We start from the raw sequence: 27,185 nt of genomic DNA, 5'->3' as shown, positions 1-27,185 counted from the left end.
AACATGAATACAATATGATGTACAAATACGATATTGCATAGATATATTACAATGTTCGAGGTATTTTCCTTATAGAGACAAGTTAGGGGCATAAGAATAGAGAAGATCACGATGTGTTTTAGATATGATTAAAAAAGAAACTGATGTGTTTTAATCTTATGACACCGACAACTAAAATAATAAAATATTAAATGCCTATGACTTAAAAAATAGATAATGATAAGATAGATCTCATTAGACAACTAAGACTTCTATACATATTCATAGGAGCTTAGTAAACTAAGTTATGAAGTCTCCTTCTAGGAATTAGCTAGGCATAGGACCTTTACTAGGTACAAAACCTTATTCACACCAACACCCTCAACAAATCTTGTAGATGATCTTGCTTTCTGTGAAGGGTTTGGTGAAGATGTCTACATTGTGCTCTGATGTAGGGCAAATTCAGGTCAATGATGTGTTCTTTGTACAGTTCTGCAAATTTGTGAGCCTTGAATCAAACTTATAGTGCAGTTCCAAGATGCTGAGAATGATCTTTAAAACAATATGTGTATTCAGATTTTATTGATGCAGATATAACTGATGTTTTGCTGCATGTACAGTCTTCTATACTCGATCTTGACTGATGGAGAATATCTCAAGTTATATCTTCGTTGGAAGGAGAATGCTTGGAGAATCAGACTGCTGTGTATGTGTGTTCTCCAAACTACATTCTCAACCCTACATATATCCGATCTAGAGGGTATGTCCCTCAAGGGACATGACCCTTAGTTTAGGCAATAAAACAATATTATTCCTAAATCGGCGACTCAAGGATTATGTTTAGAATCAACAAAACTAATCATTAGTTTAGTTAAATGCAAAACAAGAATACCTATATGGGAATCGCCGGCACCTGTAGGGAAGATATAAATGTATTTCTTGCCAATCAGTGGATATATTTATCCATAAAAGAAGGTACGACCTGTACTAACAGACCTGTAGAATTATCCAGGTTACTTTTTTAACACTTCCTCTTAACTTGATAATCCTACAGAGAGATATCATATCTAGCAACATCAATACATATGTTAAGCAAGAATTAATACTCTATATCTGTCTATCTCTTCTTAGTATGTAGTATCATAGAACACATGATACAAAGTCATATTACTAAACCTGTGATATGACAAATCACTGCTACTAGTGATAAGACACATGTTGTGACTCATAGAAACTGGTATTTCTATATCACAACGAGATCTTGAATTTAAGATCTACTAGAATACAGGATAAACCTAGAGAATTTCTAAAATTCTTCCTTTATCCAATTTGTGACCCATGAACATAGCAATGTCAATGTCACAAGACGATCTAAAACTCATCTGGATCTTATAGTAAAATCTATTGTTTAGTACATTATCTAAGAGATCGTCATCTCTCATAATGCCTTTTATACAAGTATTCATTATTTTGGAGATCGTCACCTCTTAAATAATGATTACACATGGTGGAGCCCATAACAGTCAATAGCTTGACAAAAATAAAATTTATTATTTTATTAATAATCAAAAGAGTACAAATGAATTACAACTCAACCATACCAAGTCTCTTTCTGAAATGTTCTATCTTTATTCTAGATAGAGGTTTGGTGAGTATGTCTGCTGTTTGATTTGCAGTACAAATGTATTCCAATTTTACAGAATTCCTATCTACCATATCTTTTACATAATGGTAAGGAATTTCAATATGCTTGGATCTGTCATGGAAAACTGGATTCACTGAGAGCTTGATGGAACTCTGATTATCACAATGAATAATTGTAGGATTCATGGCTTGCCTAAATAATCCCACAAGTAACTTCCTCAGCCATAATGCTTCTCGAGAGGCCATCACTGCTGCAATGTATTCGGCTTCTGTGGAGCTCTGAGCTACTGAAGACTGCTTTTTGCATATCCATGAAATCATAGTTGATCCTAAACTAAAATAGCATCCTGAAGTGCTTTTCTTGTCTTTAACACTTCCACCCCAATCTGAATCAGTGAATTCATGCAAATCTAAAGCAACTTTCTCATATTTGAGTCCATAATTAAGAGTGCCTTGTAAGTATCTCATAATGTGTTTAACAACAACTAGGTGAATCTCCTTAGGTTCACACATAAATTGACTTAAGGCATGAACAACATAGCAAATATCAGGTCTTGTATTTACTAGGTACATCATGGACCCAATCATCTGCCTGTAGAGAGTAGAATCTATTGGAGGTGATTTTGTAGCTGCTTCTTTAAGTTTATGCAAATTGGTTTCCATTGGAGAAGACATAGACTTGCAATTCCACATTCCAAATTTCTTCAAGATATCTGAAGTGTACTTTCCTTGATTCAGTATGATACTATCAGCATTCTGTCATACTTCCAATCCTAGGATGTAGTGGAGAAGACCCAAGTCTTTCATCTCAAATTCTCTAGTTAGATCTTTCTTGCACTAATCTGTAAGATGATCATCACCTGTGATTAACAAATCATCAACATACAATATCAATACTACCATACCATCTTTATCTCTTTTATTATATAAGTTTGTATCAGCTTCATTCTTAGAGAACCCTAAGCCAGTGATATTTATCAATCCTTTAATACTAGGCCCTGGGAGCCTGTTTAAGCCCATAAAGAGCTTTCTTGAGTCTGCAAACAAAGGCGTTAGGATCATGGATTTCAAATCCTTCTGGTTGCTCCGGATAGACTTCTTCTGAAATCTTTCCATTGAGAAATGCTATCTTTACATCCATCTGATGTACCTTCCATCCCTTAGATGCGGCAATTGCTAAGACAACTCGAACGGTAGTATATCTAGCAACAGGAGCAAAGGTTTCTTCATAATCAATCCCTTCTTTCTGAGAAAAACCTTTGGCTACAAATTTGGTTTTATATTTCTCAATACTCCTATTAGCAACATGCTTTATCTTGAATATCCATTTGGAAGAAACAACATATTTTCTTTTTGGTCTTGGAACTATTTCCCAAACATCATTTTTCATAATTGATTGATATTCTTTTGTTATAGCTTCTTTCCAGGTTGGATGTTTAATAGCATCAGAAGGATTGGTTGGCTCTGTTTTGTATAAATCAATCGTATTTGTTGTATAACCAGAGAATCTTTTAGGTCTTTTACTTTCTCTGACTGATCCTGAAGGTGCAGCAAAATCTTGAGCTGCTTCAATTGTTTTTATGGCCCAAAGTGGTCTTTTCTTTGAATTTTCCTCAAGGTTTATATTTTCATTTTCGACCTCTTCTATGTTCTCCCTCTGGGATTCATATTCACTAATTCTTTTAGAATTTGATGAAGGAGAAGGTTCATTGGAACTTAAGGCTCTTTTGAATGTAAGATCTTCCTCAAAGATTACATCTTTGCTAAGTTCAATAGTTTTCTATCCAGGTTAGAAAATTCTATATGCTTTAGAAGTTTCACTATACCCTACAAGGATACCTTTCCTCCCAGATGGTTCTAATTTGGTTCTCTTTTCTTTTGGAACATGAATGTATATAGGACATCCAAAAATTCTGAGATGACTTACATTGGGTTTTACTTTAGTAAATACTTCTTCAGGGGTTTTCTCTTTAAGATAGGAGTAAGGGCTTCTGTTTTGAATGTATATAATAGTATATAAGAGGCTTCTGCCCAAAGATAGTATTCTAGATTTTGGTCAAAAATCATAGCCCTAGCAGCTTCTATAATTGTCCTGTTCTTTCTTTCAGCTACCTTGTTTTGTTCTGGGTTATAAGGAACAGTGTACTCCCTCTTGATCCCTGATTCTTTATAAAACCTTTTAGACAAGTTTGAGGTATATTCTCCTCCATTATTTGTTCTAAGGGTTCTAATTTTTTGTCCTGAAAATTTTTCAGTTAATGCTTTGAATTCTTTAAATCTCTGTAGGATTTCTTCTGATTCTTTGCATTTAAAAAAATAAATCCATGTTTTCCTAGAGAAGTCATCTATGAACAAGACATAATACCAGAATCCTCCAAGGGAGGGAACGGATATAGGTCCACATAAATCTGAATGAATTAATTCTAGTACATTATTTGTTTTTCTAGTACTATCATGAAAAGGACTTCTAGCACTTTTCCCCAGGGCACACCCTTTGCAAATACTAGGGTGATCTTTGTTTAATTTTGGTAATCCGGTAGCCATCGTTTCCATAGTTGATAAAGTTTTAAAGTTTAGGTGCCCTAATCTTCTGTGCCATATTTCTTTTGAATCTTTAACTTCGTGAACTAGGGCTTGAATGGATCGATTGGATTCTGTATTCAATTCATACAAATATCCCTTTCTTTGACCAATTAATTTAGCTTTCTTGATGGAAGAGTTCTTAGCCCAAGTTAATACTTTGCCATTCACGAACGCAACATTGTGTCTATCATCTTCAAGTGCTGTTATTGAGATTAGGTTTCTTTTAATCCTTGGTACATAGATTACACCTTTGAGAAGAAGAGTATTTCTTATTTTTAGTTTCAAAGTGCAGTTTCCAATTCCTTCAACTGAGTGTGCATAGTTATCACCAATAGTAACTTCACTGTTAACTTTCTCTGATAAGGAATCTAGAGTTTCTTTGTGTCTCGTTATATGTCTGGAAGATCCACTATCTATTACCCATGCCTTATTTGAGATTTTATTTGATAGAGAGAAATACAAAACACGATTTTCCGGATCATAAGTCTCCTATTCTCTAATGACATTTGTACAATTTGCTTGTTGTTTGGAGTTTTCCGGACAATTAGATCTATAGTGTCCAAATTTTTCACATTTGAAACACTTTATTTTAGATAGATCTTTCTTGGGCTTTCCATTCTTCTGATTTCCCCTTTTCTTCTTGAAGTGCTTTTTCTTGCCTTTATAGGAGTTTGCATTAAGAACGTGAAATTCTTCATCTTTTACTTTTGGTTTTCCTCCTTTCTTTAGTTTTCTTGACTCTTCTTGAAGACAATCATTCTTGAGCCTGTTAAAGTCTGGAAGTTGATCTCTAGCACTTATTCCTTGTGCAAAAGTTTCCCATGATTCTGGCAAACCATCTATGGCCATGAGCGTTAGTTCGGTGTCATTAATGATGGTTCCTATGCTTGACAATTCATCTCTAATGCCAACAACTCTTAGGAAATAAGAGTTTATTGATTCTCGTTTCTTTATCTGGATGTGATTCAGTTGTCTTTTTAATGCAAGGACCCTAGTTGCATTGTTTACTTCAAATGCATTCTGTAATGCATTCAGCATATCGTAGAGAGTTTGGTGTTTCGTATGCATAGGTATGATATCATTCTTAACTCCATCCAAGATGATTTGAATAGCTTTTCTATTTCCATTGGTCCATATGGATTTGTGAGGTTCAATTGGTGGCTGTTTGGATGCTCCATCAACAAATTGTTTAACATTGTTTTCTTCGAGAATCATCAAGATTCTGAATTTTCATGCTTCAAAGTGTTCCTTCCCATCGAATCTGTCCTCAGGCCTGATTGTATATGCCATTGGAAATGGAAGACAACTACTGAATATATAAAATGTCTGATTACTGAAAATTTGTAGAGCCCTAGATCTGATAACTTGGCTCTGATACCATGTACAGTTCTGCAAATTCGTGAGCCTTGAATCAAACTTATAGTGCAGTTCCAAGATGCTGAGAATGATCTTTAAAACAATATGTGTATTCAGATTTTATTGATGCAGATATAACTGATGTTTTGCTGCATGTACAGTCTTCTATACTCAATCTTGAGTGATGGAGAATATCTCAAGTTATATATTTGTTGGAAGGAGAATGCTTGGAGAATCAGACTGCTGTGTATGTGTGTTCTCCAAACTACATTCTCAACCCTACATATATCCGATCTAGAGGGTATGTCCCTCAAGGGACATGACCCTTAGTTTAGGCAATAAAACAATATTATCCCTAAATCGGCAATTTCAAGGATTATGTTTAGAATCAACAAAACTAAGCATTAGTTTAGTTAAATGCAAAACAAGAATACCTATATGGGAATCGCCGGCACCTGTAGGGAAGATATAAATGTATTTCTTGCCAATCATTGGATATATTTATCCATAAAAGAAGGTACAGCCTGTACTAACAGACCTGTAGAATTATCCAGGTTACTTTCTTAACATTCTTGAATTGGCTCTTAAATGTAATGCTTATGTATGTCAATGTGTTTCATTCTATGGTGATGAATTGAATTCCATGAGATTTGTATTGTATTCTGTTTATCACTAACAATTAGTATAGGCTTTCTGAATGGAATTTCAAATCAGACTATTTTGAAGCCATATAGCTTAAGTGGTGGTATTTACTGCCTCTCAATGCTCGACTTTTGTAGATGAAAGTGCAATTGCTGATTGCTTCTTCATCAGCCAACAAACTGGACCAGACTAAGGTGAGAAGCAATACCTTGAAGTAGACTTATGATCCCAAGATTTGTCTGCCCAATCTACATTTGTGTGTACTAGCAAGTAAATATCCACATCCACTTTTTTAAATCCCATGATTTTGAGTACCATGAATGTAGTAGAGGATCTACTTCATGGGGTTGTTGCATGAATAGCAAGATCATGCCCATAACATATGAAATGTTGAGTCTTCTACGAGTCAAGAAGATGTGACTTCCAACAAGCTATTTGTAATATGTATAAGGTATCATCAACCAAGGGTGAAGTACACTTCACCTCATGTTTCACCCTTCCACAAAAATTGGGTCGATTTAAGCTTACAAGCAGCTGTAAAATTTGGAGAGCATGTCAAGAGCATGCTTATGTTGTGTATGATGATACCTGAAGATTATTGAGTGATCTCAATCCCTAAAAAGCAATGCTAAAGACCCAAGTTTGACATTGGAAACCTGTCATGTAAAACATTTTTCGTTGCCATTATGGTGGATAGGTGATTTCTTGTGATCAACAAGTCAGTAATGAATTAAATCTGGGAGTTGTCTTGTTACAAAATGTTTTGCTTCAACTGCGATGCAGAGAGGCTTTTTGAGCACTTAATTAATTTCTTCTGACCAAACTAGATTGCGGACTTTACTAAGAACCTTCCAACCAAGATCCCTACAACCAAGATTTGCTTCCTTGATTCACAAGTGGTTTTCTTTGCTCATCCACAACAATCCTTCCACAATCTAAGGTCACCAAGCTCTTTACCCTACCCCTTGCCAATCGGACTCTATCGATGACTTCCAGTCCAAGCCTTGTGGACATGCTCTTTGGTCTTCTCACAACATAATATGACCAACTTGATCACTTGGTTTCAATGCAAACACCCTAAGTCTTCCTTTCTACAGATTTGGCCAATTTTTAATCCTACTAGGAATCAGGCCTCCTAATTGGATAATTTGGATTTCTTTCCAAATCCACCCACACATCCTATAGATTAAATCCTAGTTTCGGATACTCTTTCCCTCTTATGTAGGATTCCAAACTTTTACAACTGGGTTTTGTCTCCTTAGTACCAAACTCCAGTTCCCTCACTTTGATGCCCTAGTAGGCCTAGATCCTTGGTTTACAAAGAAACCTATGTATAGATTTTGTTTCTCCTCGAAACAACCCTGCAGAAAGTTCTGTCTGGTCATTCAATCATCCAATCCACTCTCAGATTGATTATTCCTTCATGACTTCATTATCTGCACTCTCATTTGCTGTCAAACTGGTTAGCCACATAGAGATTCTAGCCTTTAATAAATTAATTCTCTCCTAAATCTACCATGGGTACTACTATTATAAGGAAACTCTTCATCACATTGAGAATTGGAATTGGAATTTTCTAACGGTGGAATGAAGAGCTATGCCACATTTTTTCCCCAAACCCTATATTGTTAGGGCTTTGAACCTCTTAACAGATATTGGATGTTTTCTAGTTTTATCTTCACCCAATTCAATGCAAATACAAACAAATGAAAGGAGATTCACTATGTTTTCATGTTCTATAAGTTGCAGAGAATAATGATTGCAAAATCAAACAAAAATATTACAGATCACACAGAAAATGCATGGGATTTTTGAATCAGTTTGGTTCATTTCACATAAATCTTCAACAACCTTCTCCATACCACATCAATCTGCCATATAGGTTATTTCCTAATTCCCTAACTACATTCTAGCCGGCCATTAGAAGAATTTGAACAAAATGACTATTGGATTGCAATTTTCACAAAATGTTAAGCAACATTGAGAACATTTCTTGCACTTTTTGCATATTCAACATTTAGAGTTACAAGACTACTCTAATTACATCTAAATAAGATCATCTTGACCCATTGACATCAAATGGACGAATTTGGGACATTTTCCCCAAGAGTTGACCATGGTTGACCACCCATGTTGAAATATCCCTGATACATATTTACACGGTTGCTTTCTCAAAATAATATTTGTAACAGCCACTTTTCTCGGCTCTTAACAAACAACTAACATATCAAAGAAATACGATTATTACTTCATATTCATAGGAAGACAGTTATATCAGTTATGTTCATGTGAATGAGATTAATGGTTACAATCACTTAAACGGAAATCTCACAAGTAACAATTGAAGATACCATTAATGAATTTACCAAAGAATTTAAAATCTACATACCATAGAATTCAAAACCGGAAAACCGTCTAGGGATGCTTCTGCAAAACCCAGGTTAGTCCATAAAGTACCTTTTAAGGAACAAATAGCTATACTACTTTATTGTAATGACAAATACCAATATATCATCTAGGGCATCAAATACCACTGTATCTTTTAGGGCATCAATACCACTGTATCATATAGGGTGTCAATACCACTGTATCATTTAGGGCATCAAATACCACTATATAATTTAGGGCATCAATTCCGCGGTATCATTCTTTTCCTTTCTATTGTTAACTATGGCAATAACATTCAGTCAGAAGGTGCGCTCATATTCATTATTCAAATAAATGAAGACAGAAATAATAATCCATCAAATAAACCTATCTCTTGCATATAGTTATATTTCATGTTTAGTTGGTAGATCAACTGATTTAACTAGTTACCAATTATATTAACGAGAAAAGTTGCTTTCAATAAAAGAAAATAATTGAAACGATGATATAAATCAATCCATCTTATCTTCTTACTTGAATAAACATCATAAAAGTAAATTACTTGTTACCAATAAATGTTTGAATGCTTGACTTGTCTTTGTCTGATGCACGTCTTGACATCTTGTGGAGAGGGGAAAGATTGTCAGGGGCTTAACCTCCCAACCACGGACCTTAAACTTATCCCCACACTTTCTTTAACTAGAAAGACCCTTCCTGCTCGGAATAGACATGGAACATCTTGTCCAGCCACTGAGCATCCTGACACTTAATTCCACCAGTCGATTTGACAACAGGATAAATTAAGTGGACATGCATGAGCTATTTAATGATTCTTTAAAAATAATAAATTTATTGTATCACATCTGATTCTGTTTTTGTGTTCTTGCAGATCTTTCTCTCACCTCTTCACCCTCTTTCTTGGCTATCCAGCCGGGTGAGTTGTAGGTGTTAAATCTCAGAGTAATTCAACTCCCTTGCTAAATGTAAGCTGGTGGATAATTATAATTTCATTACTGTCATAATACAACTCCTATGACCTAAAAACTTCTTAAGAATTTACAAAGAAAAATAGATTGAATATGGAATTCGATTGAAAACGAGAGGCGTCTTGGCATAACAAATACATTTGATTCAGACTTAATCAGGGAGAGATGGATTAATCGAATATACTATTTGGTATACAGTCAAACAATGAGACATCGAATTTCTGACTCAATTCTTACATCTGCAGTTTCGAGTGCATACATAATGCAATATGAAATGAGAAAGCTGACCACAACCTGATCAATAAAAGTATGAAGCTCGGGCTTAATTTCCGTACAGCCTGCTCTTCTAAAATGTGTATTCCAAATGCAGAGCTCAAGTCAGATAAAGACTTTGACTTGGATTTGTCCTCAATCCAACCGCAGCAAATAAAATGATGAGAAAAAGAGGGAGCAGAGGTAATAATGCAGAACTCCGGTTTTATGGTTCTTCCGACTTGTATATGTAAACGAAGACATTCGAAGGAAAAATATAAAGGCTTCCAAGAAACTGTGACTCTTTGGGCAGTTATAAAAAAGAAGAAAACCAACTTCTTGAATCACCGATAAAAGATGCCAATTGTACATTCTCGCCTCTTATAAAGACAAATAATTATGAGGAAGAATTCAAAGGTTACTAAATAAAAAAGGATAATTTATTAAATTATACACACACACACACACACACATATATTTGCACATATATATATTATTTTGAATGATGACATTATATTATTATTTATCCAAGGCTGTAACTACTAAGGTATACATATCTAAATACGTGTATTAATTGGAAGATTATTTTATCTTCATAACTTCTCAAGGTATACACATATTTAGGTATACATATTTTAATAGATATAAGCTTGTATAAATTAATACTATGGTGGCACCATATTTTTATACCTATGTGTGTTAAATTTTATGGATCTCTGATAGATAAAACAATTACAATAAATATGAGAACAATAGGTACTCTTACTTGTATTACAGTGGTGCTGAGTATTTCTTCAATTAATGGTGACTTTTATATTGCTTGAGATCAGTATCTCCTTTCTTGTAAGTCGCTGATAATATGGATTGCATGCCAAATATTCTGATGCTCCTGTAGGTTAGACTTCATAAGAAATGTACTGAAAAATATTAATAGTGTTATACTTGTAGATCGCTGGGTCTGAGATGCTGTGTATTGATGTCGTCCCTCAGTGATCTGCCTTCCCTTATGTATAGAGATGGAGGGTCATGACCCTCGTAGAGTCATGACTCTATGGAGCCTTTGGCCACGTAGAGTCATACCTCTATGGTGGCATGACTAACAAACTGTCAGTTTAAAGTAATCGCAACATAAGTAGTGCTCCCGATAACAAATGCAGCAATCACATGCTGATACAAATAGGGACTGCCTATAGGCATTGTTGTCTCCCGATAATTGTATTGTGAGTGTATTAATCCAAACACACATACACACACACATATATATTTAATAAACATTAATAACAATTTATTTGAAGAACCAAAACACAAATCTATATACGTATCAGATGAGCATCATTACTTCTACTGATGCTATACATTAACAATGTGCACATACATATATACGTATTATTTGAAGTGATGAGACTGTCAATATAAACCATTGAAGGTATGTACTTTGATTAAGTTAAAATGTCTAGTATTTTAATGATTGTCCAGTAGCTCATTTGTGTCCAATGTGTGTATCTTGTTATGCAGTCGCTAGGTCCTCAACCATGGTGATTCAAGATTCATATCAATTTGCCCAGTGATGGTGATGCCCCTGTGCCCAATTTTTTTTTGACAATGCTTCCACCCCTTTGATGTGCTCCTTACAAGGAATTCTCCACAGTTAAATCATATCACTATAACAAGTCCTTAATTATAAATGATCATAACGGCTAATCGCCTTTTCAATTCCCATGCATTCATTATAAATAACCAACTATTTGAGATAACTTTAAAATATCATCATAACGATTAACTAGCATGTCATCTTCATATGCAATTATAATGATTAACCATCTTACTATTTCACATAATTATAACAAATTTTAACTATCAACTAACTTCATGTGAAACCTCAACAGCTATATGAACATTTTAAATTGGGTCAAAAATTGGGATGTAACAATATTCATAACTTAAACATAGGTAGATGTATTATGGAACAACAATAGAAACCAGTAGATTCTCATAAAAATACCATAAGCAAGTTATTGCATTATACAACAACAATACAATAACTATTATTCGAAGTCCAATCCTAAACACAGTTTTACAGTCGGATTGGAATGCTAAGAGAAGAACCTGTAAGCGCATGTGAGACACCTGAAGTGACGTCTCCACAGACAATGGGTTTGTGTCCACTATTTGCTGGCACGAGGGGCTACGTCCTCACACTGGCTGAACTTTCCAAATAACTCTCGCAAGAGAGAAACTGAAATTTGAATCATAAACCGAGAATGCCCAATGAATGAGTCTCTTCTCCTTTTATCCTCTTAGTTGTGACTGTTCGATTCCCTTCTTGGCTTTTCATATTATTTCTCCTTTTCATTTTTAGCCCACCTTATAATATTAAAGTGACCCTTTATAATTTGAATCTACGTTCTCAATGGCCTGGTGGAGGCCACAAATAAAATTCTGGTGGCCATCATATGCAAATCATGTAGCTTCGAACAAGTAGAGTGGGAGGAAAAGTTGCCTTCGGCGCTATGGGCCTACCGTACCACATTCAAAGTCACAACAGGACAGACGCTGTTCCAGTTGATGTTCGGCCAAGAAGTTGTGGTACCAGCTGAATTTATGGTCCAAAGTCTGTGAATTGCAATTGACAATAGACTCAGATATATGGAAAGTTTACGAGAACGCCTATATCAATTGAACAAACTGGATGAGTGTAGATTAACAACGGGCGACAGAGGTGGCATAGACTCGTCGAAAGATGTGGCATGAAAAACATTTGAAAAGAAAAAGGTTTCAGACAGTCCAACTCGTGCTTCGGTACAACAGCCGCAATGAGATAAAACCAAGGAAATTCAAGGTTAAATGGTTTGGACTGTATAAAGTGAGAGAGGTCGGCGACAATGGATCCATAAAATTATGGACACTCGACGGGCGAGAAATCCTAACGCCATCGATGGGTCTAAGCCTAAAATTTATTGCCAATGACAACAAGGCAAAATGTGGGTAATACTAGACGGGAAGAATAAAAACAAAAATATTTTAAAAAAAATTAAAAAAAAATTGCGGATAAGTGTCTCACAGAAACAAGTGTCCCACGGACCCATGTGTGGTTGCGGAAATAAGTGTTCCGCAAGTTGAGATTAATTGTATTCCGTGGAGGTTATTATAAATAAATGCTGCTGATAGATTTTTTTTAATTTGCCAAGGTTAAGCCACGGGGAGGGACAAAGAAGTCTACGCTGAGGAGAGAGGCAGTCTGTGGAAGCAGTAGTAGTGACAGTATACAGGAAGAGCATCCGTAGGAAGTCATAAGAAGAGTATTTGTTGGAGAAAAGAAAGAGGTCACGTTCCGAAGGAGCGAAAACATATTTCAAAGCATAGCGTTTGCAGGAAAAAGAAGAATATACACAGATAAGTGAAAGACAACAAGGGTATTCAACATGGGAACCATTGCCAACGGAGACGCACTGCTACAAAAGACAAAAAGAGAGAGTAAACCCTAATCGTTTCTTTTGGTTACATTAAAAGACAAAACAAGAGACCGTTACTATGGAGTCTGCAGGGAAAAGAAAGCAGTGGAAAAATCAGTGGAAGGCAAATATGGAAAAGAATGCGAGTGTTGGCTTCCGGAGTCTAAGTTGCAGGGCAAACAGCATCCAACAACAAGAAACAAAAGGTGAAGGCTGACCTATCACACCTCACAATTCAGTTTGAAGGGTTGAATGGCGGTGAGTGCCGGAAGTGGTGTCAAGAGACTGCAGATACAGATTTAATCAAACAAATTCTGGTACGAGCTCAAGTACATTGGGCAATACAATTTTTGGTATTTTCCATTTAGTTGTTTTAATTAATCTTGCGAACTATGATAGATATGTACAACAAGAACATCAAGACTAGTACATTTTTTTACAAGAAGCACCGTATGACAGTCTCTTTCAAACCGTGAGATTTCAGTAGGGTTTTTGGCATTCTTGGCCAAGGAGGTCGCAAAGTGGAGACAAAGAATCACAATTTGCCGCAAGAACGCAAGGAATATTGGGTAAAATTGGTGGGACGCGATCTCACACCAGAGGAAGTGGAGTCTGTGGTGAAAGGTGCCAAGAGTTGAGGACTACGGAGAGATTTCATTCGAGAGGGCTATTGGAGATGTATTATGGATGTAATTAAAAGTAGGTTGACGGGGGCAAGTAGGGCCTCAAATATCGCCTTGCCTCAGATTACATTCATGAATGACATCATGAATGGTATCGTGTATGATTGGGCCATGGTCCTCGCGACAAGATGGAGGAGTTTATGACATTATAGCATAAGACTTTTTTCATGCCACATCATGCCATTGGCTTGTTTCTGGAAGCAACCCTTTATCAAGTTCCAGTAGACGACTTTGAAGTTCCACTGAGGGGGAAGTTGGCGCTAGGAGAACCTCCAGTATTCTACTGGAGACATTTAGATATGGGTGGAACTGTGGCTGGTTAGAAGAAAGTATTGTGGGGACTGGAGGCATACAAGGACATAGACAGCGAAAGGGAGTAAACCACAAAGAGTAGTGGAGCCAATTCCGAGGAATAGAGTACCTCGACGGAAGTTGGGAGCGACGCGGCAGTCTAAGGGTCCACATTTTTCATCCCTCCCCAGTTGCCAGCTTTAGCACACTTGATAGCCACTACCTCGCTTATTCCTCCATTTGGCCAGAGGCATGCACCAGTTATCATGACTTCACCGACGACCACGACGGATGTTATGACTCCATCGATGGCCATGACAGATGTTACGACTCTACTGATGGCCACGACAAATGTTACGACTCCACAGAGTGTTTCACCAGATTCGGTTGCAGCAGCAGCAGAGATAGTAGAGATACACGCGCCAGAGTCCGAACCTCAGGTTCGACTAGATGTGATTGGCATTGATGCTGTGGTCACCATATCTTCGTCTTTGTTGGCCTAGGCCCAACCAAGATAGCCAACACGACCAGTTTAGAGCATTGAGACAACATAGGCAACACAACCCGAGAAGATTGAAGTGATGGATAGAGCCAATGCATTTCTACAATAGTAGTTCCAACTCATTCCTGTAGAGGTCAGTACCTCCATTCAGTCCCCGAGGCATGGAGAGGTATCCCCAGGAGTAGCTGCTATATTAGAGCCACAGGAGGTGGGAGTACCACAGTCTGAGGATGCGCCTGGAGAGGAGGAGGTGGCACCGGATGTAGACATGGCTACTGCAGGAGAGGCAGAGATGGATATCGATAGGGAGTGGAATATCAACGATGTGGGAAAAGAGGATTATGGGTCGGATGAGGATAGATGCAAGACATACATCAAAGCTATGCAGGTTGTGATGGAGAGAGGATGCATCGTTGCATATCAGGCTTTGACTCGTAGCAAGGAGTTATATTTGATCCGAGCCTATATTCGGGGGGTCTGTCCTGAGTGTTTTTGCTCCTGCTTTGAGGCCAGGGGATGGCCAATCGTGGAAACACCAGAAATGTTGGCTGATTGGGCTACAAAGCCTGAGTTGGGACCGTGCAACACTCTTATAGAGAATCTGGCACACGAGATAGTGGGGGCATATAAAGGCGTCTACTATGCTCATAGGCGGATAGGGCATTAAAGAGGATCATAGCTGAGAGGTCTATGACAGTTGATAGGGAAATTAGAGAGAAGTTAGTTGTTGAATTGGTTAGCCAATAGACAGCATGGGCAGTCAAGTGCGTAGTGCTCTTGCGAGATAAGGAAAAAGCCGAACAAGGATTACAGTTGGCTGAACAATAATTGCAGACAGCTAAGGCCTAGGCCATGGGCGCAAACACTTCTCATGAAGGAGGCAGTGGAGGTTAACACACAGATGCAAAAAGATTTACGCATCTGCACTGATCAAGTCTATGAGTTGCGCCGACGGTAGAGCACTTTAGGGGTGCAACCTCCTCCTTAGTCTATATTGTTTGTATGTTTGTATGTTGTCTCCTAATTTTGTTAGTTTTTGAGTCGCCAGGAGATGACTTTTCTTTTTTGGAGGGGATGATGTTGTCCGGCAAAAGGGGTAGTTAGATAGTTACCGGTGTGGATACGGTTGCGTCGTTTTCATTGGCACCGTTTTGGACATTATAAATGTCGTGAACACTTATGTATTTTGGCATTATTATCATTGTATGAAATATCATGTTGTATATGGAAAGCATTGGATAAATGAATAGTATTTTGCATTGATTATATGTTTCTTTCCTGTTCACCTACGGGCTGAACAAACACATTTATTAACCAATCTTCTGATTAAAAAGATTTTCCAGAGGCTGTTTGATATCTGGCAAACAAATTTGGCACTTTTGAAATCAAGGAAGAGATGCAATTCATTCATGTTTATAATTGGCTTCATGGGATTACTTGTGGAGAGAAAATAAGGAGTGGCAGATCTCTCCATGGGACTGTCTTAATATACCTCCAGACAATATTGACTGAATTATAATGTATGCAAATTTTATTTTTAAAAAATTTGCACACCTTGAAACCAAAATGCACTTTCTAATATACACGTGCATATACAGCTGAGGATATAGATAACATCAGTCATTATTGAACTGGGCTGGTGAATGGAGAAAACATCAGCTATGAACATCAATTTTGTGATTAATTTGCTGTAAGACTAAAGATTGAAAGCAATTAAATTCCGAGGAAAATGATTAGAGGAATCAATCACAGATCCAAGAAACATTTTTTATACCAAAGATCACTTATGGAACAGTTAGATCTCTATACACGGGCCACAATGTGACTGAAATAGATTTTTCATTTTTCTGGTGAGGATGTAACTGAGCTTTTCTAATTTTTCTTATTTCAACATATTCTCTAAATTCAACCTGCTTCCAGTATGCAACACGGACAACCTTTCACAAACCGAGTATATGCCATTGCTATGGAAGGATTTGCATACCATGGTTATGAATTTCATATCCTACAATAGGGCTCTTATCTCTAAACTCTCCGTAGCTGCTATGATCTTTTTTTGATTGGTCTAATCATCATACAATCTTCTGGTTTCTGAAAAACTTCATGGGACAATATATATGATCCCAAAGTGGCCAATTGTCTATGCAACATTTTTTGTTAGTTTTTCCATGACCTTCAATAATTTTTTTTTCATTAGGTGATCTGTGGGTAAAACCTAAATAATTTTGTCAAACTCTATCCATTGACTTGTTTTGAACATCTTTAAGCTGGCATCCTTATGGTTTCACTTAGTGAAATAAGAGATCGTGATACATGTTAAATTAACAAATCTCTCTCTCTCATCCACATACTTCTATACACATGCACACATACACACGCATAAAGTGGCAATGAAATGGTAGGCATGTATTACACAAGCTTTCTCTTTTGATTTTACAGGCTGGCAATATCTTAGTTGATGCGAATGGTGCAGTTAAACTTGCAGACTTTGGGGTCTCTGCTTGCATGTTTGACTCTGGTGATAGACAACGCTCAAGGAACACTTTCGTGGGGACTCCATGCTGGTTCTTGTTTCTTTCTGTTAACTTTGTTATGGTTTGATACTTCCTATTTGTAGAAATAGTAGTAATAAATAGTGTTATGTGAAAAGTGTCTGTTTATAGAGAATTTTTTTGTCTTACATGTGCGAAATTAGAGAAATAAGAGAAACACACTCTATTATTTGTCTTTGATGTACAGGATGGCACCTGAAGTTATGGAACAAATTCATGGATATGATTTCAAGTGAGCTTCTTGCGCTTAAATTTTGTAATGTAGCAATCTCACGAATCCTTTTTAAGCGTTTGGAGAATAATGTTTGTACATGGCATCCACCTCAGGCTACCTATAAACATGTGTTTTTATTCATGTCAGGCTACATATATTTGCTGCATTAGTCAACAGAAGCTATATTCTCTAAAATATTGTCAGTCATTATATGAGCAACCTATTACCCTTACAAATCCTTTGCATGAAGTCCTTTCAAATTAGGAACTTGAAACATACACACTTTCTTTTTTTTGAGTGTTTCTTGTTGTAGAGAGATTCACAATTATAAAACACTATATAACAACTCAGAAAATGGCAATATTCTGAAAACTCCCTAGAATGATTGAACTCAAATTTAATATCAAATTGGAGAGTACAATATGCCATCAGAATTGAAAATATCTCGATAGCTAAAATGATTTATAAATACTTTTCAAGCATATCATTTAACTCCTAGCAATTCATAAGTCTGATCTGGCGCTGAAATCAGCAAACTAGCACTAGGAAACTTGGACGCTACTCTCCAATATTACCTCCAAAGGCCACAATCATGTTTGCATTGATGGTGCAGGACCAAAATGCCTCCAAACTGCTGCAAATATGCTCCCAAAGCTCTAGTGGTCTCCTTCCTAACTCACATGCCACTCCTAGGGCCATACGGCTGGAAAAAACAATATATGGTCTCCTCCAATGCGTTCCAAAGATTGTGATGTCCCATTTGCAGTTTTTCTTACACTATATTAGCCACTTTAGTGTATTAGCCACTTTAGTGTCCATTCCTTTAGTATTTTTCTAGGTCCATTTCAGCCTTTGCATTGGCCTTTTTCCCCGCAAGCTGCTCAAGGTCTTTTATCAAATGCTATCTTCCAGCATTAGTTTTGCATTAACCGTGTCTTTTTGTTGCCACTTGTCACTTTTGAGCCTGATTCGGTTGGACACGAGTGCACTACATGAATGTCCATGCACCATGCATTTTTCCTGCTACATCTTAATGTTCAAATGTCAATTCTGAGCGTTTTCACAATTGTCACCTGCCTTGGTGTGAATGGCTCAAGATCTTCTAGAACAGCTTGGAAGTCGCTTTCCCAACTTTTTCATCTTTTGAATCTATCTTCTCGCTTCATTCAAACTCTCTTGCTTCTTGCACACAAAATCTCTTGCATTGTCTTGACTTTCACAACTCTCTTGCTTTCTCACTTTCTACAACAACCTCTCATAGTAATATCCAGAGCTCTCTTGCCTTTCTCAAGCTATTTGATGATATCTTTCTATCCCAGTGATATCTTTCTATCCCTCTTGTATCTTTGATCATCTTGGAATTTATCATACCCTTATCTAACATTTATCTCATATAATAAAGGTTTTTCTCTATTAAGTGAGGTTTATTTCTATTTGCATTTCTCATGTAATAGGAGCTTTCCCCCATTAAGCTGGGCTTTTTTTTTATTGTGTCATCATTCATACATTTATTTATCTTTTCAATCTATATATCTATTTGGTTGTTGTGGAGGTGGAAACACCAAAACAGGGGCTTGACTGGTTCAAGTCTCAATACAACCCCAATCAGCTTGGAAGCCGCTTTCCCAACTTTTGCATCTTTTGAATCTATCTTCTCGCTTCATTCAAATTCTCTTGGTTCTTGCACACAAAATCTCTCGCATTGTCTTGGCTTTCACAACTCTCTTGCTTTCTTACTTTCTACAACAATCTCTTATAGTAATATCCAGAGCTCTCTTGCCTTTCTCAAGCATATTTGGTGATATCTTTGTATTCCTCTTGTATCTTTGAACATCTTGGAATTTATCATATCCTTATCTAACATTTATCTCATAGAATAAAGGTTTTTCTCTATAAATTGAGTTTTATTTCTATTTGCATTTCTCATGTAATAGGAGTTTTCCCCCATTAAGCTGGGCTTGTTTTTATTGCGTCATCATTCATACATTTATTTATCTTTTCAATCTATATATCTATCTGGTTGTTGTGGAGGTGGAAACACCAAAACAGGGTCTTGACTCGTTCAAGTCTCAATACAATCCCAAACTTTTTCCTTCTCTTGTATGTGTGTAGGTTCATTGGAAGCATTTAAATGCACGAAGGTTTGCTTGTACTGTTTGTCTTATTTATGCTTAATTCCATTATTTATTATTCGCTGCTACAATTAATGATTTTAGGGTTAGCAGGTTATTAGAAATTTAGAAGTACTAACTTTGTGTTCTGCCATATTCTTAGTTTATTTGTTTCAGTCCTTACAGGGCTACAATTTGCCACATAGCTTTTCGCGCACTGTGCTGGTGACTCTGGCCATGATGCTTAGATTTGGACTGAAGACTCTGTTGTTTGGTCTTCCCATTTTTGTAATCAGAATATTCACTTTCTTTATTTGTAATTGTAAAGAAGTTTAGTAACAAAGCAACTTCCTATACTAACCCTAAGGGAAGGATAATGCAAAAAATTTATTAGATCTTTTTTGTAGTTTCAAATAATTAACATAAATAATCATAAGGATAAATAACATTTGTACCATGACACAAAGATTTACATGGTGAAAATCCTTTTGGGAGTAAAACCCCACGTTCCAAAAGAAACTCAATATATTATTTGACAATAAATAACAGATTACAATATATTTGCAGAGCAAGCAAGTTTATCAGCAGCCAAAGATCCAAAGATATCTGGAAAGCTATAATACTCTTGTACAAAACCTCCATCTCATGCACCTAGTATATAGGAGATACACTACATGAAAACGTTAGATGATATTACAAAACCATGGGCTAAAACCACTCAATAAGGTGGTTCCCATCTTCTCTACAATATAAGATAACCAATGATGTGTCAACACATACACAAACATGTGTAATTGCATTATGTGCTTGGTTCTGGTATGAAAATTTAGGTTCTTTGCTAGGCAAATTGCACTACAACTGTCACAATAGACTGTTACTGCTCCTTGTTTTATTCCAATCTCTGAACATAGTTTCTTAAGCCAAATGGCTTCTTTACAATCATAAGTGGGTGCCACATACTATGCTTCAGTAGTCAACAAAGCAACCACATCTTGTTGCTTACTCATCGAACTTATTGCACCACCAAGTAATGTAAACACATAAGCGCTGGTGGATCCTCTGCAATCAATATCACCTTTCCTATCTGCATCCACATAGCCTTGAGTATCAAGGGAAAATTTATCTCCTATCATATTACTATGATAACACAGAATACTCTTATATTTGAAGACTTTTGATTGTATCCCAATAAACTCTACAAGGATTGGACATATCTGGAAAGAAGTGCCATTGCTTGGGCAAGGTTTGGTCTAGTATAGACCACATCACATCAAACTTCCAACGCACTCTGGTAAGGTACTCTGCTTATGTTTCCAGTCTCTGATAGAGATGCAGGACAGTCTTAAAATAGATGATTTTGTTCCAACTGTAAAAGGATTACGTAATGGTCTACAATTCTGCTTTTTGAAACTCTGAATCTGAGTTCACATACTTTGGCCTAGCCACAAATTTCTGTTCACTCTATCTACTTTAATTTCTATCCCAAAAATGTGTTTAGCTTCACGAAGGTCTTTCATATAAAATTTAGCTGCAAGTAAGAATCCAGTTCCACAATCATAACTTTTCCTTGACCAATGATAATATTCATCAACATATAATCCAATGTACAGGAAACAACTACCATGAAATTTATAATGATCACAGTGATCTGATTTAGAACACTCTAAGTCTCGAACTCAACATGTATGTATCAAATTTATAGTACCACATCCTAGTACTCTTGTAAGGCCATACAAAGATTTCTTCAATTTGCAAATCAAATTACTTTTACCTCGCACCACTTAGTGCTCTTTGTGTCATGTAAATATTCTCCTTCAAATCACCATGAAGGAAAGCAGTGTTCGCATCCATTTTCTTGACATCTAAATCATAAGCAGCAACAATAGAAAACAAAAGTCTAATGGATGTCACTTTTGCAACTGGAGAGTATCTCACCATAATGAACACCCTCAACCTGAGAATAGCCTTTTGCAACTAACCTTGTTTTACGCTTCTCAATGCTTCCATGTGAACCAATATTTTTCTTGAACACCCATTTGCAACCAATAGGCTTTTGTCCTTCAAGCAATGGTACAAGGTAACCATGTATCTCTTTTTCAAAGCTTCCATTTCTTCATCCATAGCAAGCTTCTAGGATTCTGCACCATTCATACCTAATGCCTCTTCTACAGATCTAGGTTCATCAACGCTAGTATCCAAAGCAAAATTACTTCTCCAATCATCCTCAAGATCTTTGCAGAGAACTGATCATGGATATTGATTAAAACATAATCTACCACATTCAATCTTTGGTTTTACAGTCCATAACAACATATTTAGCAGCTTCATTCATACCTATAGGTTCCATGTCAACCTCATCGACAATCTCCCTCAGATCTTGATGTATTTGATTATCCTCCATCTTCAACCTCCACATTTCAAAATTATTTCCAAAACAATTCTCCACCTGTATTCTCTTTGATGAACTAACCATCTGAAATTCATGTAACAAGATGACACAGCACCTTCTACACAAGCTCCTACTCAAATCTGGATTAGCTAGCTCAAAAAACCCAATAACCCACAGTGGAAACTAAAGGTGATCAAGGTTTGATACCACTTGTAAGGAAGTTAAGTAGCAAAACAACTTCCTATGCTAACCCTAAGGGGAGAATAAAATAAAAAACTTTCTTAGATTTTTTCGTGGGTTAAATAAATTTAACATAAATAAATTAAATAATCAGAAGGATAAATAACATTCATACCAGAACACAAAGATTTATGTGGGGAAAAACCTTTCAGGACAAAAAGTCCACTCTAGAAAAGTAGTCCAATATATTACACAACAATCGAAAACAGGTGACAATATACTTGCAAAGAAAACTTCTTTTAAGAGTATCACTTATCAGAGTCCTAAAGGTATCTACAAATCTACACTCTTGCACAAAACCTCCATTTCATGCACCTATTATATAAGAGTTACAATACAAGAGATTGTCAGACGGTATTATAAAACCATGGGCTAAAACCACTCGATAATGTGGTGCCCATCTTATCTCCTATACAAGATGCGCAATGATGTGTCAATATACACACCAGCACATGTAACTCCCCTTTACAACTCATTTACATGTTTGACACATCTTTTACATTTCCTATTTCAAGAGACTCGACTTCTGAAGGCCATAATTTTTGAATGGTGTCTACAATTTTCTATTACAACCACTTTTTGGAAACCTCTTGAAGCACACTATAGTTGGTACAACATGGTGCTGTCTCGAACAAGTTTGATTCCTTTGGGAGCCTCTTAAGGTATAAAAAGTTGAGTTCAAAGTTGTACACCACCTAAAAATAGTTGCCACCTATACTACATGGTTTAGACACATTTTTCCAAAAGTAAGTAGATATTGTCACTAGTTTAGCTGGTGGGAGATATCTAAATGTGTCTTGTGAAACTAGCTTTTAAAGGAACATAGTTTACTTTCCGTAAAATCAGATTTACTCCACTATAGAAGTCTTATGATAAAGTTTATTGAGATAATCTTCTACTTTTGACTTTTTGAATAAGTATGTAATCAAAGAAGGTAAATTGTTGTTTACCGGTATATGGTAAACTGAATTAATGCATACTACAATAACAAGATATGCGGCATAACACGAAGTTACACAGAATGCTTCAAGTACCAAAAATACAATTCATTGATGCTTCAGTGCTTCAAGTACATCAGATGCCAATACCCAAGATAGATAGCAATGACTAATACTGAATGAATCCTCTCTCCCAATGGAGAATGTACAAAAAGATCCCGAAGGGAACAGAACACCCTTCGGTTACTAACACACACCCTTCACACATGTTTTACTAATCCTGATGGCATAAAACACTTTTGCTGGCAACAAAAGCTTGCATAATTACTTTCTGAAAATCTTGTTTAGGTAAAATTGAAAAGTACTAGATGCATTGCAGTATAAGAAACTCAAAGTGATCCGAATGACATCTAAATGTTGATTTCTCAATGTTGTCTTTGACACTAATTGGAGAGTATCGAGATCTCAAGTCTATCTTAGAAAAGTAAAATGCTTCATGTAGCTCATCTCTTTGTGGGATGGGATAGTGGTTCTTAATGGTTTTCTTATTCAATGCCTTGTAGACACATGGGCATGGTCCCTTCCTTCACCTACACAATTGAAGAAGTAAATGGACTCTTACTCTGTCTAATGTGCCCAATATATAAAAGCGTTTTAGTTGCCTTTTCTATCTCATCATTGTGCTTCTTAGGAGACCTGTATGGTGAGGTGATATGTAATGTCTTATATCAGAACATTAAATTACTAATTTAATTATTGTTATTTACATGATTATATAAACTTCATCATTGACCGATTGTTTAAGCACAAGTTTAATGTTAACTTGGTCGATGGTTTGCATTAGTAATTGTTGTGTTTTAATTGGCACTGTGAGTCACGTGCGTGATGGGACGTGACTCCACAGTGGAGTCACTTCCCATCGGGGACATTGACTCCCACCCCTTATATTTGAGTAGAGTTCTCCTGCGATGTAAAACATGTGAACACAAAAATAAATAGTCTTTAAACAATTTTATTGCAGTGTGCTGTTCCCTCATATATATTGCTGTATCGATTTACTTCAAACACCAAATTTGATCTCTATTTCAATAACAATAAGCTGTCTTTCTCTTGTCTTCAGTTTGTCTCAATTCAATACAATTACCATAGTGATATAAGGTATAACTATATAAGAATATCACTAACATGAATTTATTTAGGATATATTAATATTTTCTCCCTCAGACTAAGTCTGATAATATTAACATGGTGTCAAAGTAGGTCTAAGAGATGATCCTGTTAACACCCAAATAATTTTAAATTCCATCTCCTTCAAAATGCTGAATGGTATGAGGCTAGAAGATGGGTTGTAAGGTGACTCGAACTTTGCGGGATGGAAATTGCGAGTTAACCTTGAAAGAAAATGGTCTAAAACAATTTAAATTTGAACAACTACCCAAAAGAAGTAATGGATTAGAGAAATGGGAAAGCGATAACACCAAAGCCATGAAATTAATTGTGGACGGTGTTAAAGACGCAACACAACACATGAGATGTACAGAGCTCGTGAAGAGATGTTTGAGATTAACAACACTATTAGAATTATCACATTAAGAGACAAACTCTCCAACATCAAAATGAATAAAGGAGAGACCATTTCCTCATATTTTATGAGAATAACTGAACTGAGAAATTAACTATCTACAATAGGTCATATTTGTGATGGTAAGGAGTTAACTATAATGGCCCTAAAAGGACTCCCAACATCATGGGATAATTTTAGACAGGGAGTACGTGAGAAATTAGAAACCTCCATCTTATGCTTCAGCTTCAACTGAGATCCAGGTCTAGCAAACTGGCTAGCCCTAGTTCCAATAGGTCTCTCCACACGATTAGTTCTATCCTCACCACTAGATCCAGCAACTTAAATGTCTTCAACAACTTCCTCATAACTACCTTCAGTACCCACATGCCTAGGTACACCACCTAAAGCACTTACAATTTCAGCAATCACGTCACTCTTCGTCAATGCAATCTTAGATCTGAACTCTGCTCTAATCTTCTCTAAGATCCTTTTTTCCACAACATCACCAAGATCATTAATTGTCCTAGGGTCCAATCTTCTTGGAGGCATCTTGCAAAATTTTAGCAAACCCTAAGCAATAGATCCACCAATCCAGAAGATCAATCAACCACAAGATCAACCTTCTCTGCAAGTACTGGTGTAAACTACCACAACTTCGATGATCTGTCCACATACTTAGGAACAACTAGGTTCTGATACCCTCTGATGTAGTGCAAGGCAAGAGAATCCCCAAAGGAGATGTCCAAACCCCCAACAAACAACCACACAACGGAAATACAACAACAAAACAACAATAATGCAAGATCTGATACCAAATCACAACTCTTTATTCATAGATATAACTGATTACATGCAATATGCTTGACTGTAAGGCCTTTCAGGTTAGGGCCAAATACAAACAGTAATTACAATACCAGTTCTGCAAGATCCTGCAAGATACAATTACCACACACCAATTCCAGCTAGTCCAAGTCCACAACTGGATAAGAACACCAAGAAAATCCACACTTGTATCCTCAGGTCCACCAAACAATCCTTTGCTTCCTAAGCCGCAACCCTAGCTCTTCAAAATTTGCATCTACGCTTCATCCCCTTCTCCAAGTTGGAATGAATCCTAATACCTAAAGACTCTACAAGACCCCTTACTTATACCCAACTAAGCCACAAGTCGGCCCAACTCATTACAAACTAAATTAAATCCCTTACATTAAATATAGGTTGAGCCACAAGTCAACTAGAACACAAAATTAATACCCATACATAAATTAAATGCCAAAAGTCGGCTCACAGACAACTCAACACCAATAGAAACCAAGACCAATCTGAGTGTTAGCAAAACCAAGCCGAGCACCAGTAAATTCCCAAGCATTGCCAAATTCCAAAGACCATGCCGAGTTCCATAGAGCATGCCGAGTTCTACAGGCCATGCCGATCACCAGTATCTACTGAACTCCACAACTTTAAGCCGAAATCCCTCCAAACATGCAAGATTACAAGCAAGCCCAGGATGCTCCTACATCAATTAGAAGGAGTTTCAATGTATCTTCCAATATGTCCTTAGTATATTTAAGTTCCACAATGAGCTTATTGACATCATCTTGTTTTCCTTCAAATGCATTAGCATACATTTCAACTACCTTTACGATGTGATCTGTATCCGATAATAGCTGCAAATGATCGGATTTCATCATTTCAAAAGTTTCTTTGAAAACTTGCAAATCAACAAGATAAGACTTGCCTTCCATCCCCTTATGTTTCCCCTCAAACTGAATCTTCCAATAGAGGTCTTCTATGTTCTTGTGAATGTCATCAAAATGTACCAAGGCTGCAATAATCATTGGCGACCTTCAATTGGCTCTTCAAATCATGTTATCATATGGTCTAACGCTAAAATCAACTCCATGTAATAAATTTTCTGATTTGTGCTCAAGATGATGCCATGCTAAAAATCTTGATCAAGCTCAACAAAGTGACTTCGATTGCCACTCATTAAAATTTCTGATTTGTCTTCACTTGTAAGATCAATACCACCATCAAAGACATCCAACTTACTAGTTGAGGCTTTACATTCCCTGGGTATGAATGGTTGGACAGCACTAAGGGAAATCAAAGAATTATTAGTGGAATGCATACCTTCTTGTGATTCATTGTTGTCAAGCCTTAAATCAATATGTTCTATGCCAATGGAACTCATGAATACCTCTTGTATAGATGAAGCATATGCTTCTTCTTTACTGGTTTGGTCTGATTGCATGGTTAAAGCTGCTATTATGACATCATGTACATGGTATTCTTTGTCATAAAAAGATGCATGTTCTTCATCAAAAGTATCCCAGGACTCCAACTTATTCACATTTTGTATTAGATCATCTTTTATAAGAACTATATCAGCAATATTACAATGAGTTTCAATGTATTCTTCAGAAGGCAAGGAGGGACA

The 27,185-nt window shown here is 36.5% G+C and overlaps 1 protein-coding gene across 6 annotated transcripts in view; it reads left to right on the top strand.

Moving 5' to 3' along the window:
* LOC149568649 (uncharacterized) overlaps positions 1–27,185 on the top strand; it is a 240,319-nt gene that overhangs the window by 27,869 nt on the left and 185,265 nt on the right. For all 6 annotated transcript variants that reach the window (XR_016362597.1, XR_016362596.1, XM_089821524.1 and 3 more), the window contains exons 5-6: positions 17,177–17,301; positions 17,477–17,521. Coding sequence is in view for 4 of the 6 variants with exons in the window: in XM_089821524.1 (XP_089677650.1) it covers positions 17,177–17,301; positions 17,477–17,521 (170 nt within the window). In the remaining 2 variants the exon portion in view is untranslated. The remainder of the gene's footprint in view (positions 1–17,176; positions 17,302–17,476; positions 17,522–27,185) is intronic.

This window comes from Cupressus sempervirens, chromosome 3, assembly GCF_028749045.1.
Source record: "Cupressus sempervirens isolate cs-2001-9-10 chromosome 3, ASM2874904v1, whole genome shotgun sequence".
NCBI classification, from domain to species: domain Eukaryota; kingdom Viridiplantae; phylum Streptophyta; class Pinopsida; order Cupressales; family Cupressaceae; genus Cupressus; species Cupressus sempervirens.
This window is presented reverse-complemented; position numbering and strand designations above follow the sequence as displayed.